Here is a 19,740-nt window from a genome sequence, read left to right as displayed (position 1 = left end):
AGGGTTTATCAGACAGTATAACAAACTTGGTACATTAAGATTGAACCTTGCATGCAGGTATTCAGATTAATTCTAAAGTAGGTGTTTTCAAATCAGCCCTCACCTCAAGTCTGAGGCGATCTGCAATTTAATAGGTTGCTTTGCAGCATTTTGAATCTCGATGTGTAGAAATGAATATTTGAAGTGTACATTAGGAGTTCAGTTTTAACCTCCCCCCCCCCCCCCCCCCCCCCAACTTTTAAAAGAAAATCACCTCCATCCAAATGAAAAGGGATTCTGACACAATTACTTAATAGAGTTTACATGCATCTTTTAAAAGAAAATCAATAACTGTCCAATCCATTGATACTATACATTGTCCTGCAGGCAGAAAGCTCGACTGTGTTCGTCGTCACCCTGATGGAATTCAAGGTTTTCCTACGATTCTTCAACGAATGAGCAAGATCCTGAACTATTCCCATAGTTCACATGGACCGCCCAAAGCCAGTACAGTAACCTTCCCTGCTTTTAAGATTATGGAAATAGGTTGTAACTTTCTTTCCTTTTGCTTTTCTTCTCTCCCACATTAACTCTTACCAGGCCATTTGCCTCCCAGTACCCGACCCAAGTGACCATCCTTCTGAGTGAGCCTCGACTGTGCGTGCTGGAGGATTATTTAAACCTTGGGAATGGTGGAGTCGAACCTGAGGGTGTCTTCAACATTTGTACCATTCCAGCAGGTGCTGCTGAATAGCAATGAAGTGTGGGAATCCCTTTCCCTCTCTTGTCCAGAGGCGCACAGCGTACTGCTTCCCTAAGCTGCACAGACCGAGATATTTCTGGTTTCTGTGGCTCGGTGTATTCAAAAAATGAGCTGCTGGGAAATTGCATTGTGATTTACTGAAAATCCCTGGAAATAGCGCATCTAACGTGCCCGAGGTTTGGTCAGCTTGTTACTTGGGGGCAATAGGGCAGTTTCAGTGGGTAAAAATTCACGTGCAAGTGTCCCAATTGTAGTTGCTCTATTAAAAATTGAGGAATGTTTCCAAATATGGTTAGTATGCAGTTTAAAGGCATGGGTTGAAATCATTAAGGGTATGTGTAATAATTGGGCTTTAACAAAGTTTAACAGGAAAATTGAGGCTTTTCCAGAGTTAGGTGGGTTTCAAAGTTAGTTTAATGGCTGTATTTGGATAAACTTGAAATAAAACCTTTGTAAGATCAAACTACAGGACACAGAATAAAAATGCTGAAGTTATAACCATTTCCATTTTCCCTCCTCTGCTACTGTTTGGGTAAACAACTTGCCACAGTATTAAATTTCAATTTGTGCCTTAACTCAATGTATGCTAATACCTGTTTGTTTATGCTTGCTTTACCAGAAATCTGTCAAGGGTGTTGCTGGTGTTAGATTTTCACCTCGTAAACACAGCTTTTCTTGGTCCTTTTATTATCTGCTTGTTCTGAAAAGGGCAGCGTGTACGGTGCTTTATGGAGATTCATTGTCTGATAGCATTCTGTAGTCTTCTGGAAAAAGAAACAACAGATCTGAATAAGTTAGCAGATCGGTAGATGTCCTAATCTACCACAGACTGTATCCCAAGCTCTTGATGAGGAGAGGAACAAATTAATCTTTGGCTAGTGAAAATTGTGCATAGGTGCAGTGGTTTTCTACAATACAGAATCAGAACCGCCTAACTCCAACACCAGAATGACATTTTCATATTTGAGTTCAGTGAATGGTTTCATGGAATCCCTACAGTATAGAAGGAGGCCATTCGGCCCATTGAGCCTGCACCGACTCTCCTCTGACAGCATTTTACCCAGGGCCACCCCTAATCTTCCTAACCTAAACATCTTTGGATACTAAAGGGCAACTTAGCAAGGCCAATCCACCTAAATTGCACATCTTTGGACTGTGGGAGGAAACCAGAGCACCCAGAGGAAACCCACGCAGCCACAGGGCGAAAGTGCAGACTCCGCACAGACAGTAACCCAAGGCTGAAATTGAACCTGGGTCCCTGGTGCTGTGAGGCAGCAGTGCCATTGTTAGAACCTGTCCAGCTAGGGGATTTTCACATTAACTTCATTGCAGTGTTAATGTGAGCCTACTTGTGACACTAATAAATAAACTTTCAAAAGCTGGGGAATATCTGATGATTGGTGAAGATTGTATGTCATTCAAAGATGAACCGATAGCAATTTTTATTTTTATTTTTTGGCAGAGCCTGCTGAGGACAGATCTGCCGGCCACCTCAACTGCAGTGTGACAGAGCTCTTACTAACGTGTTACCCTACGCTTTCCGAGGACTGTGTCACTTCGCATCTCAGCTTATCAGAGTGCTTGGAACAGATCACAAAGAAACTTCAAACGGCAATAAAATCTCCTGGTCAGTATCAGAAGTAGAATCTATCTCACATCCTTGTGTGTGTTCTGCAATTCAGTGGGGTTTCCTAACAATCATGGTATACATGCTGGCAAGGCATGTGGAACTGACTCTGACTTCTTGCAAATTGAAACCATCTCGATGCGGGGACAGTGTTGCAAAAAAATCAATAATGGGCACGATCTTACCTGCTGTTCACGCCATGCTCCCGTTGCAGTGAGGTTGGAGAATTTGGCGGCCAGCCAAATCTCCGTTCACTGTGGCAGAATGGGAAAATCCCGCTGGCATGAACGGTGGTAAGATTCCGGCCAATGTATTTAATTCTCACGTTTTTCTTTTGAAAAGCAGCCTGATGGAATTACGCTGTCTGTTATCTGTCTCAATTATTTGCCTAAATTCCCAATTACCAGGTAATCAAATGGGAAATATTAGTGCTTGTAGAATGCTTTAGTTGTAGATGATTAAGACAGAGTACACCGGAGATGTTATCTGTCCTGTCACATCTCCTGTATAATTTCACAGGTTGAGGTAATCAAAATTGGTAATATTTAGAAGCAAGTAAACTCTGGAAAGGTTTCATCTTACTGTTGTCATACTCTTTTGTATAGTCAAAATATTGCATCAAACATCTTTGTTTCCGAATGAGTAGTATTAATATGAACATCTGATTAGATTATTACATCTGCATAAATGCGCTGCCAAATTTAATTGTTGGAGTTCATAGAATCCCTACACTGAAGAAGAAGGCCATTCGGCCCATCTAGTCTGCACTAACCGCAAGCCCCCCCCCCCCCAGGGCCTATTCCCGTAATGCCACATATTTACTCTGCTAATCCCCCGACACTAGGGTCAATTTAGCATGGCCAATCAACCTAACCCGCACATGTTTGGACTGTGGGAGGAAACCGGAGCACCCGGAGGAAATCCACACAAAAACGGGGAGAATGTGCAAACTCCGCACAGACAGTGACCCAAGGCCGGAATTGAACCCGGGTCCCTGGCGCTGTGAGGCAGCAGTGCTAACCACTGTGCCACCGTGCCGTCAGAGGTTCTGAACTATCAATACCACAGGAGTTTGATTTAGGGTTAAAAGTTTGAAGAATCTGCCTACCAAGCAAATATAGGTTTATTCCCAGCCATCTTTTGAACTAAATAGCAGAGAAATAGCACTGAAAGCATGAGGCACCATTCATATCAAGTTTAATTTATTACAATCCAGCCCATACTGCTGGATTGTTTGGCACTGTACCTCAATTGTTCTAATGTCTCCAGAGTCACAAGAAAATGAACAAGAATGACCAATTAACAATGTTGAGTACAATCTCTCTCTCTCCCCCCCCCCCCCCCCCCCCCCCAAAGCCATTATTAATCTACACATGTTGGTGCCAAGCAGATTGTAATGCTGTTATTTTACCTGCATTTAATCAGAATTTGACACAAATCAAAATTGTTACAGAAATACATTTATGGGAATTTTGAATTTTTAAAAATTCTGAATTGCTTGTTCTATTAATTGGGGACTGTCTAATGGATACACAGACTTGTATTTTCCTCCTCATTCCATATATTGGTGCATTAGCTTATAGTTTTCATCACTGCTCAATTGAAGTATATAGTAGGATTCAGACAATAGCCATAAACGCTTCAAAATCAGAGTTGAGACACCTGTGGAGCATTTTTAGAATTGAGATTGTTTCATAATTTTTGTAGAACTATTTTTGATTTTTCTAAGATCTATTGATGTATTGGTTGGAGTATTTGCATTTCAATTAGCAACTATAGCTTGCCAAAAAAAAATGATTGTGGAATGATTTGTCCATTAATTATTTATTTTAACGAATGCAAAGTCCCTAAGCCAAACCGTTTCTTCTGGTCCTGCTGTATTGAGTACAGATTGGCCTCCATTGAGTCTGTGGATTGGATGCTCTTCTTTGATGTGGTGCATAGCTTGCTGTCTCCCACAGGCACATAGGGGGCTGGCACTAATGTCCCTTCTGTGGAGGTTGGCCAAGTAGGGGCCATGGCCAGTCCTGAACCTGTTTGTCCACTGTATTGTAGCACTATATTTTAATGCCTTTTTTTTTAAGGAGTAGCTTGCTTTGCAGAAACTGGACACGGGCTGTAGGAGTTTCCCATGAACTCTGGAAAATAAACAGCATTGCATAATACATGCCATGATTAATGCTTTTGTGGATTGGAATAAACCCTAAAAACCATTTTACTGTTTCAGAAGCAAAAGGAAATATACTCACATGCTTGGAACAAACAAGTTCTCGATCTCCGGATCCAGAAGGGCACACCGCCCGGAACCAGATGAAGCAGTTGTTGAAGAATCTAGACCAGCAGGCCCACGACATTGTAGAAAACCAGACAAGAGCAGACTATGTGCGTAGTGTGTTTGACTACATTAACACGCTTGCATCGGTGCTCGTTCGAAATATGAACCGAGATATGGGTAAGGCCCATAACAAATAGATTTAAAATTGCAGTAATGTTTCTAAAAATACATCGGTAACTGATTGTCCAGTGTTTTTGGAAAATAATCGAATGCAAAGAATGACATATTTGCAGAAGGTGAGAGGAACAGAATAACATTGTGTGCAGCAGAAAGCTGTTCAGTAAATTGGTGCTGCTGAGTGTTAGGACCATGAGGCCAACATAGTGTTGGTTTAGTGCAACATCACCAAGTCTAATTGCCTTTTCTTCATCTTAGATCAATCTGCAGAAGTAAAAGTAGGAAATCCCTTCATAGTTCTGCAACAGACCCCATCACAGCTACTTGCACAACTACTTTTTGAGAAACCAACTTCACCTGATCGGTAGGAGTGATGATTTCAACAATTGTTCTATTATTTAATGCAAAAAGCATGAGCTGTCAGATTTTTGCATGATGTTTATTGTCGTCTTATATACCCTCTATTGGTCTGCTCACTCCATATACGAGAAGGTGTTTCAGCTCCTTGAGCCTATCCTGCTGTCAGTTAGATCATGGTTGATTGAAAAAGCTAAATGTTTCCAACTTGGAAATCCAAGTAGTGTCTTTTAAGAGGTTTATAAGATGGTAGAAAGGGATACTAGAGCCTTACTTCAAAGGAAAACATATATCAGTAAAGTCAGAAACCCATAAATTCAAAATGGGGAGAGGCAAATTTAGTTGGGGATGGGGTGGGGGATCCTCTTTCAGAGAGTCGGCGTAGACATTATGGACCGAATGGTCTCCTCCTGTACAGTAGGGATTCTAAGGCTCTATGGAAATGCATTTCCAGGTGTGTTAAATGAAATGGAAACCCTGAAATAATGTAAAATATCTGGTTACCGGCAGCTGGATGAGCCGTGATGGGTCATTGGTGTTTCTTGTCCTTGAGTGGCTTTCAATCTGTTAACCCTTTTAGGAATTGAAAGAAACATGTCAAAAACTGAACACTAATTGATTTTGTTCTGTTGCTATTTTGAGAGGAGGATAATTTTTGGTTATTAATTTTGTGTGTCTCTGGATCCAGAACCAATGAAAGAAACAGCTGTGAGGTTTTTATAAGCATTGGAAAGAATTGTATTTCACCGCTGTACTTGGTTCATATGCAGTGCTAAAAATATCCAGTGAATTGAACACAAGATGCTGTTGGGAAACGCTATATTCAAAAAAAGGTGCAAGGCTTGAACATATTCCTTTTGTTTGCAGAGGACAGGTCCCTCATATAAATGTATGTTACTTCAAGTAAGCGTAAATGAGCCGCATTATGAGATTATATGATTATCCTAAATTCGTTGATAGTGTAGCCAATAGCACTCAGGATTGGGCAACACTTGCCAAACAATCAGAAGGAATCTGTTCAAGTATTGCGCTTTGTTTAAATTACCTGGGAGTTTGGGGAACCTATAGTTCCCTGTTGCTTTCTCCATGGCAATGCTGCAGTCAATTGGAGCCGACTTGCCAATGAATCAGCAGCTTATTCTCATGTAGTATAAATTGTTGTGATTGTTTGAAATTTGGCATTCTTACGTTAGTCCTGATGAGTGCACGATGCAAAGCTTTGGCACCGTGTCTCTCTTTTCAACATCCACAACTAAGCATCTGTTTAAAGTACTGAAAATCTAATGATTACTGAAAATTGGCTTGTATATTCTGAACATGGCTTAACTCTTTTGAAGACATCTGAATGTTTTAGGATATAATGAGTGCCATATTTAAGACATTTTATCACATCTTAATCACATAATTAAACACTTTAAAGTACCCCACTTACTGAATTATTATGTTTTTGGATTTTATTGTTGACAGTATGGTATCCAGTCTGCATGAGAAATGGTTCTCAAACAGCAATTTATTGGTACTATTGAGTGCATTGATATTGTTCATGGCTACATGAAATATATTCTCATCCTTAGGTTGTTCATGTTACTGCACAAGGAAGAATTGAACTTGAGTGTACAGCAGATCATTGTTAACTGCTGCTGTGAGCGTCTTCCTCTGTGGAACACCAGGAAATTCAGTCAGTGCCCGAGGTTTCTCAGTGAAGTGACCGGATTGATCGAAGAACATACAAAACGCTGCCTGCCTGATTTGGAAATCAACTTCCCAAGCTCATGGGCAGAAGAAAATCTAAAGGATGAATCCCCAGATTCTTCCTTGGGACCATATTCTCTCATTCCTTCTGCCCTGAATTTCATCAAGTCTCGTTCAGAGTTGCTCGCAGTCCTTGTCTGTCTAACGGCGACACAGGGTCTAACGGCGACACAGGGTCAAAGGGCACTCAAGCACAGTCTATCATGGAAGGAGCGTTTTAGTGGTCGTACAGAGGCACCCCTTGACGTGGAACAGATCTCCAAGGAGTGTGCGCAGTTAATGAAGGAATTTCCGATCCTCGATCATTACCTTTCTACAATGGCCGAACCTTTTCCTGGAACTCGTGAAGAAGCTGCCAGCCTTGAGGACTCTTTGTGTGGTAACCCGTGCACCACTCTCTTGCTATCGGGTCTTCATTCAGAGATAGCTGTAAGCACACTTGCAGAAGCCTTCAGACAAGTCCTGTGTGATGGTCACTGGCTCAGAGCATTGAAAATTCTTGATTTGTATGGTGCTGAGAATGACGAGTTTGAGAAACTGCAAGATATCCTGCTCAGCTGTTCTGTTGTGGAAGGTAAGGCTAAAACACATTCACAAATAATAGTGAATCGTCAGATCCACTATGCATTTAAGTCCAATTTAAAATGTAAACACCTACCTGGGAAGGGTAGGATAGCTTCCAAGAAAGCACATGTCTAAAAAATGTAGATCTTGCATCTCCACCTCGTGTAGATTAATGTGATTGGCAAAAACGTATTTGGTGTTTTCCCCATTACGCCAATATTGAAATCCTGCAAAAACTCAGTGTTTTTCCAAAAATCCTTAGTCCTTTTAAGGATATCCATAAAATTAAAAAAACTGCCCTCTGCTGACCTCTACATTGAGTTTTTTTCTACACTGACAGCTACTGACATTCTCTATTCCTTTTATATATAAAACATTAAGGGATTTCCTGACAAAATTGAACTCCCAGATGTATTTTTTTTCAGAATCACAGACTTGTTACGTCACGGGAGGAGGCCATTAGGCTCATCATCTCTCTCCAAAGGAGCTTCGTGACTTAGAGCCATTTCCCTTCCTTTGCCCCATACCCCTGCACATCATTTCTGTTCAAATAATCACCTAATGCCCTCTTGAACGCCTCGGTTAAACCTGCCTCCGCCACACTTCCAGGTAGTGCAGTCCTGACTTAAAGCACTTGTGTGAAAAATATTTTTCTCACATCACATTTACTACTTTTGCAAATCACTTTAAATCTATGCTCTCTCATTCTTGTTTACGAGCAGGAAGTTTCTCCCTATCTGCTCTTTCCAACCCCCTCATGGAATCTGTAATATTTTAATTATTACTTGTAGCACCCCCACAGTGTACACAGTTTATTTGTGTATCAGTTTGTATTAAAACATGTTAATATCTGCATGCCCATTTCTGTCAGCATTTTCCATTGTTCATTCATTCCTTTGTTCACATTTCAGAGATTGCCTATGCTTGCTTGTTGCTGTACTTCCCCCTCCTGCCAGTGGAGGGTCTGCACCATTACTGGTAGGGGAGCTAATTACAGTGCTATAGAATTATGTAGGTAGTTTCCCTTGGAAATGTGAACAAAGGAACTTATAATAAAAGTGTATGAAAACAAAGACAGAACGTATGAATTCAGAATGTTGTATCGTTTTGCCCTGGTCCAGTTAGGTACACTTTGTTTTGACCCCCATGTAACATTGTGGGATATCAACTAATAGTACGTTCAAGTTCTTATGTCAGTGTGTCAGTCTTTTCCATTATAAATTCTGGTGCCCATATTTATGTGTGAAACTGTTTGTGTAAACATATTGTGTTGCAATAGTGTCCTCTTACCAGTGGAAACATTGCATGGGGTGATTAGTATTTGCCAATGTTTTGTAACCAAACGTTGGAAGCAATCTTCCACATTAACTGGTCTCTCTGCTGCCCACAATGCTGTAATCCAATCTGACCATGTTAGGTTGACAAGGACATGACACACAAAATAACAGTCTACGAATGTTCTTTTCACACACTATTATCCAACTTAACAAATACTGTAGCATTTACTTCCTTTTGAATACTGATAGTGAAGTGGTTCACCTTCGTAAATGAGAGTCACTAGTTTAATTATCGCCTTGGTGATTAATGTTATTTTGATGGTGTATTTCTCTTACATGGGCAGAGAAAGAAGGTTGGAAATATCTGTTCCGTATAAGAAATGCAACTTTGCGGGCAAAGCTTGTTCTCCACTGCTCAGCGAAGTGGCCGCTTGATGCTTGCCTTGAAGTTCTGCTATATTGCCTAAGTGACCCCAGTACAGATAAAAGCGAGTTAAAGTCAGATCTACACGCCAGGAAGAAGGAACTGCAGGTTTATGAGAAGGTATGGGGCATCCATTGATAATCAATTGATGTGATATTATGAAGGATGTTGGATAGCAGGGGATCACTGGAAATTATTGGCCAAATGATGCCAGATCATGGAATTTGTTTCACTCCCTGCTACAGAATGATTTATTTTCCATTATTCTCTCCTTAACTGTCACATGGACATGTGACTAGCTGTGGAATCATTCTTAAAAACATAGATTTTTTTGCATTAACACCCCAGTACGAATATACTCTTTTGTCACGGGTCCTTTACAGTAAGCGCTTTTGACTAGTTGCACCTGATGCTTTATGCGTGGTTACAAACACATTAAAGTGTATTTCCTTGGGTGGGGGACATGACACAGGGACTCTTGAAAGTAACAAATACATTTCTAACCCTTTTTATGCCAACATTTTGCTGTCATTTTGTTAGATGCTGCTATACTTTTTAAAATCCAAACTGATATTTATGGTGATTAAACAAATACATTTATTTTAAAATATATGTTGAATGCAGTATTTTCAGAATGGATCAGAATATTGGTAGTTTTATCATTTAACATTTGGAATATTTATATCATGCGGGGAAATGTCAACAACACTAGTTTACAGTGGCTAGGTCAATTACTTTTGTGCACATTGACCACGATTAAGTTATTTCACAGGCACAAATCCTGCAATGGCAACTAATTGTCGTGAGTGGCTGAAAATGTGATTTGTGTCGGTGAGATCTGAACCTGATTCCATACATTTTTAATAAATTAACATCTACGTAACTGCCATAATGTCCGCTCGCGACTTATCCTCTCACCCAGTCTGCATAACATAAGTCGTGAATCACCACTTGTTTTCAAAACAAAAACCTGTCATGACTACAGTGGGGGCGTGGAGGGGAACATAGCACCCAGGTGGTGAAGGATATGGCTGGGCAGTGCCCTGGCACTGTCAGGAACAGGCACTCATGGAGTGGGGGGGGGGGAGGGGGTGGCGGCATGTCACACTAATGCTTGTGATGAGCAGCTTGTGTGATGAGCAGCTTGACCTTCTGCGTGTAGGGATTCGGGTGGGGGGGGGGGTATTCTCCTTGTCCACCATGGGTGCCAGTTCCCATGGGGGTACATGCTTTCATTCAACTTTTAAGGTAGGATGCCCTTTAAAAATGGTGCCCTGATCTCAGAACTCTGGAGATGCTGGCATGTTGGGCTCCACTCCTCCAGCTGGCTGTGTGATTCTCTGAAATTGCAGGGTACTGTTAAATCAGGTAAGAAAAGGCATATATGAAGGCGGTGAGTTTCGCACAGCTTTTCCTGCCTGATCCAACACTACAATTTTAGGAAAATTCACCCATTGTAAATAGCCAACTCATAAATGCAAACTCAATAGTGAGTGGCACAATAGAGGGTGAAGAATAGATGCACAGAGTGATGATGTAAGGGCAAACGTGTTAACATTTATTATCAGAAATGGGAGAGATAAGAGACCAGAGAAGCTGGAATTTTTCTCGTTCGAGAAATTAAAGATGAAGGGAGATTTAATAGCGATGTTTATGATGGGCGTTGATTTATGAAGATGGGAAGAAGCTGTTTCCATTAGCCTCTGAATTAGTGATAGATTGATTTACTGAATAGCAGTGCTCCACAAACTAGTCACTTGTTTACAATACACACCAAGAATTACCTCAAATATGCCCAATTGAGCAGAAACTACCAAGGTACATCAACAACTCACCCGTAAGCCTTGTGCTTACTTGGTTTGGTCGACCTGCTAAAAGGCTGAAGGATGGGCTCTTTTTAAAAAAAAATTCTCTACTCTTTCGGGTGAGCTGAGATAAGAATCAACCAAGACAGAACTTTTTAACAATTGATTTTATTAGCATTAAAACACAACATGTTTAAAGAGAGATATTGGATTTGATTTATTACTGTCACATGTATTGGGATACAGCGAAAAGCATTGTTTCTTGCACGCTATACAGACAAAGCATACCATTCATAGAGAACATAGGGGAGAAGGAAAGGAGAGGGTGCAGAATATAGTGTTGTAGTTACAGGTAGGGTGAAGAGAAAGATCAGCTTAATGTGTAATAGGACCATTCAAAAGACTTGAGGGAGGAAGGTGTTCTTGAGTCTGTTGGCAAGTGTTTTCAGACTTTTGTATCTTTTTCCCGATGGGAGAGGGTGGAAGAGAGAATGTCCGGGGTGCATGGGGTCCTTGATTTTACTGGCTGCTTTCCCAAGGCAGCAGGAAGCGCAGACGGAGTCAGTGGATGGGAGGCTGGTTTGAGTGATGGATTACGTTCACCACCCTTTGTAGTTCCTTGCGGTCTTGGACAGAGTAGGAGCCATACCAAGCTGTGATACAACCGGAAAGGATGCTTTTTATGGGGCACCTGTAAAAATTGGTAAGAATTGTAGGCATGCCGAATTTCCTGAACCTTCTGTGAAAGTAGAAGCGTTGGTGGGCTTTCTTAAATATAATGTTGGCATGGAGGGTCCAGGACAGATTGTTGGTGATCTGGACACCTAAAAACGTGACGCTCTCGACCATCTCCACTTCATCCCCATACCACAAGTGGTGTTTTTTTGTTTTTGAAGAGGGTTGGTGTTCATCTGGATCATCTTGTGAACTGTCTGTCTATCTCTTTGAACTTAATAAAATGGAGGGTTTTTAGTGTACTTGCTAACGTAAATACAAACTTCTGTAGTACATGTCTTATCCTTTTTCTCATGGTTTGAAACAAGTTGATGCTTAGAATATCTGATGCTTACAGCAACTCTCCAGTTTTTCAAAGCCTATCAGCAACTGTCTTCAACTTTATCTTGCTAAATGAGATGAATTTCATTGAGAAAGATAAAGTTGAAGACAGTTGCTAATAGGCTTTAGAGTTTCTAAATGAACTTCATCTCATTTAGCTCCTAAACAGCCACAGCTCCATGATTTATCCTGTGGTTTCACTACTTGTAACTGTATTCTGCCATTTTTTGAGCTAATCAGCTCATTATTTTAGTTTCCTTAAGATGGATACTTGGGTTTTATATTGAAGGTCCAAAATCCTTCAGATGGATAGATGAGCAAGATCTAGGTCAGGTGAAAGGCCACGGATTTGAGCAGTTCCCAGGTGGAAGATGAATCAAGGGACAGGTGAGGAATTGGGGAGTGTGCAAATTGAGGAGGCTTTCGAGCTCTCTGGGCATCAGGGTCTAAATCATTGTTGGGAGAATGGAGTGGTGAGCTGTGGAATAAGAAACTAAACCAAGTGGGACACAAGGTTAAAAATAGACGAAAGGAGATATGGGTGAAAAGTTAGCTGGAAAGAAGGTTCTAGAAGTGAGTATTGGAAAGCTTGCTCCACAGCTCCTTCATTTGGCTGGGACCTGCAATTTGTCAATAACTAACTGGGAGGAGTGTTTGTAATTTCAGTAGAGTTTCAGCTATTGGATGGGCTTAGAATTAATGATGAGGAGGTATTAGAAAGATAGCCACATTTTGGTAGTCACCATGCATTCAAAGGCAACAGAAGGAAATTGTCCATCATCTTCCAACCTGCCTTAATATGGAGGTGGTAACAGAGTACTGGAAAAAATATATTGTCAATTAATGCATTATTCACAGGACTTGCATAGAATGTACAGCACAGAAATAGGCCATTTGGCCCAATTCCATACCGATGTTTAAAATTCAGTACTAGCAGCAACCCACCAACTTAGAAGCATAACCATCTCTTCATTTCTCCCTCGTGTTGATTGAGCTTCCCTTTAAATGCATTTGTTTCAACTACTTGTGGTAGCAATTTCTCCATGCTAACTATTCCCTGGGTAAAGAACCTTTTGCCAAATTAGTGACTCATATGACCCCTAATTCTGGTCTCCGCACATAAAGTACTTTCAGCACATATCAAGCATTTCCCCCTATCTGACTGAGCAAATCCTTTCATATTCTTAAAGATCTCCTAAGGTCACCCCTCAACTGCTTTTCTGAAAACAAGCTTTCAGTTTTATGTATTATTAGATCTGTACCGTGCAGTCGCAGGTAATGAATTATTCCATATGTACAATCTGATCACAATGATTTCAAATTGCTAGTTTGTCAAATTTTATCAATGCAATTTGATGTGATAAAATTATTTTGTTGAACTATCAAACAGGTACTCTTCTCTTATATATTTTTTGTGATGTTTTTGTTCCAGAAATGACTCAGAATATAGTAAATTGATAAGGGGTATGGGGAAAAGGCAGGAGAAATGGCATTAAGTTATGATGCTCATTCGTAGAGTCGGTGCAGATATGGTGGGCCGAATGGCCTCTGGCACCGTAACAATTCTGTTATTGGTGTCCTGGGTTCTAAACTGAAGGTTTGTTTTGACAGATCCTTAATCTAGGATGTCTGGTACCTTGGTCTGGCTGGCAGGAACTGCGAACTGAATCTAATGTAAACCCACAGACTGTGATGGACATCATTTTGCAGGCTGAGGTAAGTGAAATGTTTTCTTGTACTTTTAAGATCTCTCTTGGAGAGTCATAATTGTTGGCATGAGAATTAAATTGTTTCGTAAATGTTTTTAAAATTGACTGATTATTGATGAAGTGGTACATGACCTGGGGCCAGTCAGATCTGCATTTACTTAATGAATGGCAGCTGTTTAATGCCTCAATCTTCAGGATTATTGACTCCTGACTACATGTTACAGTTAGCTATAATTGATAGGTGCTGTGGAGGCAATTGATTACATTTATTGGGTTAGAATAGATTGTTCTTGTTTCATCTATAACAAAAAGAAAATTGTTCTGTTTTAAAAGTGTTAATTAAAATAAATTGCATATGTTTAATGGAAAAGGGACTAAATTAAGAATGTTAAGAATATGAAGTTTATGAGATTGCTTGTTTTGGGACTTTAAGGTAAATTGAGGAATGAAGGAAGTCATGTTACCTACTCTGAATTCAGCCTGACAAGTCTGAGTAGCTTGATTGCTTGGGAAACAGTGGGGCCAGGTTGACTTACTCAAAGAAGGTGAAAGATGCTCATGCTCATAGACAGTGAGAGGAGCAGTTGTGCTAACTTAAGGCAGAGTGTTAGTTTTCAAGTCTTACATGGAGGTATTAGGAACTTCAGGCTTTATAAATGTTTCTACTTCAGGCAATTTATTTACTACTAAGATAAAACTGAGTTGGGAGTTCAGACAAAATCTAATTAGCATTTCTACCTGGATACAATGCCCATGTGATTCAGGTTGCTGCGGTGGTAGGCTTTGGGAAGGGAAGATTCAAAAGGAAGCTGTTTTAGTATCAGATTGGGGGTTTTCTAAGATATCCCCTGAACTGGCAGATACAAGTCAGTCTGCAGCTATCTTAGAGGCAGAGAGAGGAGATGAATGGAGCCAGTCCTTTGCCTGGAGAAGAGAAAATGGTGACTCTATCATTTATCATGTGTGGGTGAGAGCACGGGCTCAGATTGAGAGAGCTTGAGAGGATTTAAAGGAGGCTCAATGATTTGCCTAGCTTGGGGTAGAGGGAAGGAATCTCCATCGTAACTTCACCATAAAAGTCAGTTCCGGGATTAGAGGTTATCCAGCTGGGAAAAGGAAGCAGGCCGTGGGGAGCTGAGGGTAAATTGGGACTGATACCTGGAGGATAAGGTATCCACTTAAGGCACAGCATAAAGTATAATTGTAGTGAGATATTTTCAGTCATTAAAAGGGGCATTTCTTGACTGTAGTTCAGGGTACAGGTTGCCTAATGAATAGTGTTTAGACAATGTTGCTTTTAATTTGTTTGTTATAGTAAGAGTCTTTAAACCTGAAACTCTGTTATGTGATCATTCCAGTCAGTCACTAGAAGTTCAAATATCTTTTTAAAAGTTATTGGTCTCTATTGGATTGTAACAAATGCGAGAATAAGCCATATGTAGGTGATTAAGATGCCAAATATTTGTGGAAAAATAAAATTAGTCTATTCGAGGTAGGTGTGAAATTTGCTAAAATTAGGAAGCAAAAGAAGACTTGTTTTACATTACAAAAGCTGTCAAAGAGCATACTCCAAGGATCAATGAGCTCCTGAATGAAAGAGTTGAAGTAGTAGATAGATCCGAAAGCAATTCAATTAGTCAATGGTAGATTAGAATGCTTTCCAAATCTCAATTTGCCAGAATCTCAAACCTCAGAGTAACATTGTAGGTATCAGGTATCAGTCCCAATTTACCCTCCGCTCCCCACGGCCTGCTTCCTTTTCCCAGCTGGATAACCTCTAATCCCGGAACTGACTTATATTGTGACAGTTACAATTGAGATTCTTTCCCTCTACCCCAAGCTAGGCAAATCTTTGAGCCTCCTTTAAATCCTCTCGAGCTCTCTCAATCTGAGCCCGTGCTCTCACCCATGCATGGTAAATGATATCGTTTGAGAGGTGATATCAAAATAAATTCTCTCTTCAGTTTATCTTGGTATTAACCAGATGGCTAGTACCTGGCATGAATTGTATTGTCCAATCACATTGTTGTTTTCACTTTGCACACACATTGGATTCTGTTTGCTAAAAGCTCGATAAATTGTTGTGTGCAGGAGTTTGAGCTTTGCGAAGTTTGGGTCCAGCTGCATCCCGTGTCGGTACATTTCACTATGAAACTCCGGCGTGAATATCTCCTTCACCTGCTTGAGAAAGGAGATGTAGAGAGAGCATTCCAGGCAAGTGCTACAATAGAAAACTTTTAAAAATGTTTCTGTCCTGTATTGGGACAAAATATGATTCCATTTAAAGAGAAGGTATTAATTAAAACTGTCAGGTACTTAACCCTTTTGTAACTCACAGATGCATTTGATGCGCAGGATCTGTGTTTATCGAAGGTCCCTTGATGCTTTTGTTAATAAAAATCTTACCAATCTCAGTCTTAAACTTGACAATTGATTTAGCTTTACTTGCCATCTGCAAAAGAGTTCAAAACTTCTACTGTCCTTTGTAGAAATAGTTCCTGATTTTACTCCTGTAAGGTCTGGGTCCAATTTTAAAACTGTATCTCTTAGTCCTGGACTTCATATACAGCCAAAATAGTTTCTCTCTGTCTATCCTGTCAGTTCTCCTTAATATCTTGAAACCTTCAATCAAACCATCCAGTAGCTATCTGAATTCCAGGAAAAACAATCCTGATTTGTTCCTTGTAATTAAATCCTCGGAGTCAGGTATCATTCTGATGCATCTTGCTGCATTCCCTCCAAGTGCAATATAGTCTTCCTAAGGTGTGCTTCCCTTAACTTCTCTCGGTGCTCCAAGTGTGGCCTAACCAGGGCTTTGTGTAGCTGAAACATGATCTCTACCTCTTGTATTCTAGATATAAGGGTCAGAATTCCATTCATCTTTTTGATTATTTTCTGTACTTTGTTCATGTTCTGTGTTCCTGGACCTCAAAGGCCCTTTGGACCTTCACAGTTCCTAGCTTTTCACTGTTTAGATTGTACCTTGTCAAATCCTTTTTATTTTCAATATTTGCCTACATTGAAATCCATTTCCCACAACTTTTCTCATTCATTAAATCTATCAATATCTTTCTGTAATGTTACTCTTCCATTCACTATGCTTATAGTTCCACCTATCTTTGTGTCATTTGCAAATTTGAATATGTGGCTTTCTATCCATTATCTAAACAATTAATAAAGTAGATTTTTTAAAATAGTTGAAATATGCAGAGTTTCGACTTCCTTCTTTGTGTTCCGCCAGCTCTTGCAGGGAATCTGTGATTCCGACATGTGCCAAGCTGTATGTGAACAGGCTTTGGATCAGCATCCAGGACTAGCTGCTTGCCACTTTCTGGCTGATTACCTCACCACGCACTTTCACAAGAATCTGTCTGCTGCACGCCATCATGAAATTCAATCCATGCGTATTGGATCAAAGGTAAGGAAGAGTCGGTATCACTTGTCCACTGGTCCGTCGCGTTATCAGAAGGTCCATGCTAGTGTTTTCCATTTGTAGTTGCAAAGTATCTTCTAGTTTCTTCACGGAATATTGGCAACTACAGTTTTGTTTAACTTCAAGAGAAAGCCTAAGTGGAGTAGTAATAATACTGTATCACAGTGACATGAATGTCCTGCGTGTATAATGTTGATTGTGTCTGCAAGGAAAATGGTGTGTTTGATAGGAAAACTGTTTGCCTCTTGGAGTTGCACAGAATGCATTTTCTGGCAGTGAGCTTGTATTTTAATTTGTTGTTGACGGAGCAATATGAGCTACAAGTATGAAGCTGTGGTACCATAATGAAGTGCATAAGCATTAGCTTTCACTACCATAGTGTGTTGTTACAAACATATCAACTGCTGCTGCACTCCAAAGTTTTGAATCACGATTGAACATTTTGATAGTGTGATCTACTTATGTGAGCTTTGTTTAAAGTTGAGTTAATTATATGAGTTCTTGAGTTGAAGTTTTAAAAGGGTCAAGGATTTTTTTTTTGCTGTGCTCATCAGTTTTCCTGTGCAATAATCCACTGATTTTCTCTTTGGCCCAATTTTCTTTTTGGCAGCTTTTACTAACTCTGCCAGAGTCAGCACGTGATGTCTATTCACATCTGTCATCAAACCCACTGCTGATGCTGGAGCAGCTACTCATGAATATGAAAGTAGATTGGGCGTCAGTGGCTGTCCAGACACTTCATCGGTTGCTTATGGGACAGGAGGCTGGTTTTGCCATTGAAGATATTGATTGCCTTCTTTCTAAATATGCAACAAAGGCTCTTGAAGTTCCATATGCTGTGCGGGAGAAAGCACGATCAGGTAACAAGTTTTTTTTCCTGCTTTTATTTCTTTGCGAAGCATAATTTGTTTTAATAGATTTGTATTGGACCACCGTAGAAGCTGTAATCACAGAATCCCTACAGTGCAGATGGAGGCCATTCGGCCCTTCGAGTGTGCACCGACCATAATACCACCCAGGCCCTATCCCCATAACCCCATGTATTTACCCTAGCTAATCCCCCTGACAGTAAGGGGCAATTTAGCATGGCCAATCCACCTAACCTGCACATCTTTGGACTGTGGGAGGAAACCAGAGCACCCGGGGAAACTCGCGCAGACACAGGAAGGATGTGCAAACTCCACACAGACAGTGACCCAAGCCGGAATCGAACCCCAGGTCCCTGGCGCTGTGAGGCAGCACTGCTAACCACTGTGCTACCGTCATCGCCCTTAAATTTAGACCAATTATGAAAAGCTGCTTGGAGGAGTGAGTTACTTGTGAGACTTTATGGTGATATTTATTGTTTGATCAGAAACCTTTGCAAAATCTCTTGCTATGTTACAGAATCTATTTTTGACAGGACTGTAGTTCCTCTCTCATAATTGCCCCTCTGCCTCATTTCAACTTCATATTATGTTCCATATTTGGGTTGCACCTCTAATGCGACTGGGAAAAGTTACTTTCTAACCTTAGTGAGCTGAAGAAACAATTTTCCACTGTTATATCTGTGGCTTTTCCGTTATGGACAACCCATACTCTATTGGGCAAGGTTTTTTTTTGATCATGTCAAATTGTATTGTATTTTCTTTGCAATGAATTTCCTCAAGTCAATCTCTGCTTTTGGTTAAGTTAATTTTGTGGAGTCTAAATAAAATGAAAGCTTCATATCAGCATTGTTTCTTCCACAGAGATAAGAGTTACCTTTTTCAACAAGTTCACAGTGAACTTACTAAGATTTAAATTAAATGTATAGTTTACATTGCAGAGCACTGACAGGGTTATACCTACACACCCATTGGAGTTCGCTCTGCAACTTGGGAATACCTGTACCTATGTATGCATGCTCACAAAAAACTGGAGCGCCTAGTGTATGACTTCCTTCATTTCATTGCAGACCCTGAAATCTAATGGTTTGAGCGTTAGGATGTTAATGGATGCTCTCTCATAGTGCACCTTTTTGGAGTTCTATGTCTCTTCCACCTGTTGTTCTAGGATTTGGTGAAATGTGATCTGCCTTGACTTTATTGCTCAGTGGATATAAAAGCTTGCCAATCCTCTTTTTATGTCAAAGCTAAATCAAATTACTTGACTAATAACATGTTCAGGTGCCCCCACCCCTTTTGGAATTTATCTCATTGTAAATTGAAAACCACTGCTCTTTTAGTTCATGTATATCAAAGACTGAGCTGATAATTTTTTTAGGTTTGCCACATGACGTTAATTTTAAACTTGTACGATGTTGTTTTGTGCCTTTCTGTCTAGATTCTGTAATCAATCTACAAGATTTGCTCACTCAAAGTGCGGGACCAGGGAATTTTGCCTTGTCGCCAAACATTGAGCGAACGCCAAGTATGTCTTCTGGTAAGGGAAATTTTATAAACCCCGTAGAGGTTTACAGTACAGGAGGAGGTCATCTGTGGCAGCTTTTGGTTAGAGCAGTTAGTTCAGAGCTCATCTCACTGCCCTGCTGCCCCCCATAACCATACATCTGTCTCTCTTT

The 19,740-nt window shown here is 40.4% G+C and overlaps 1 protein-coding gene across 6 annotated transcripts in view; it reads left to right on the top strand.

The window, feature by feature from the left end:
* The window catches only part of zfyve26 (zinc finger, FYVE domain containing 26), a 79,436-nt gene that overhangs the window by 28,663 nt on the left and 31,033 nt on the right, over positions 1-19,740 (top strand). For 4 of the 6 annotated variants that reach the window (XR_013499978.1, XM_078233319.1, XM_078233316.1 and 1 more), the window contains 11 exons: positions 367-486; positions 2,205-2,369; positions 4,597-4,821; positions 5,080-5,185; positions 6,753-7,504; positions 9,116-9,315; positions 13,668-13,772; positions 15,857-15,979; positions 17,007-17,183; positions 17,809-18,058; positions 19,503-19,601. Coding sequence is in view for 5 of the 6 variants with exons in the window: in XM_078233319.1 (XP_078089445.1) it covers positions 367-486; positions 2,205-2,369; positions 4,597-4,821; positions 5,080-5,185; positions 6,753-7,504; positions 9,116-9,315; positions 13,668-13,772; positions 15,857-15,979; positions 17,007-17,183; positions 17,809-18,058; positions 19,503-19,601 (2,322 nt within the window). In the remaining variant the exon portion in view is untranslated. The remainder of the gene's footprint in view (positions 1-366; positions 487-2,204; positions 2,370-4,596; positions 4,822-5,079; positions 5,186-6,752; positions 7,505-9,115; positions 9,316-13,667; positions 13,773-15,856; positions 15,980-17,006; positions 17,184-17,808; positions 18,059-19,502; positions 19,602-19,740) is intronic. The other 2 variants (XM_078233318.1, XM_078233320.1) reach the window with 2 other exon arrangements.

Source organism: Mustelus asterias, chromosome 18 (genome assembly GCF_964213995.1).
Source record: "Mustelus asterias chromosome 18, sMusAst1.hap1.1, whole genome shotgun sequence".
Lineage (NCBI taxonomy): Eukaryota > Metazoa > Chordata > Chondrichthyes > Carcharhiniformes > Triakidae > Mustelus > Mustelus asterias.
Note: the sequence above shows the minus strand (reverse complement) of the source record. Positions and strands in the feature narration are given on the sequence as shown.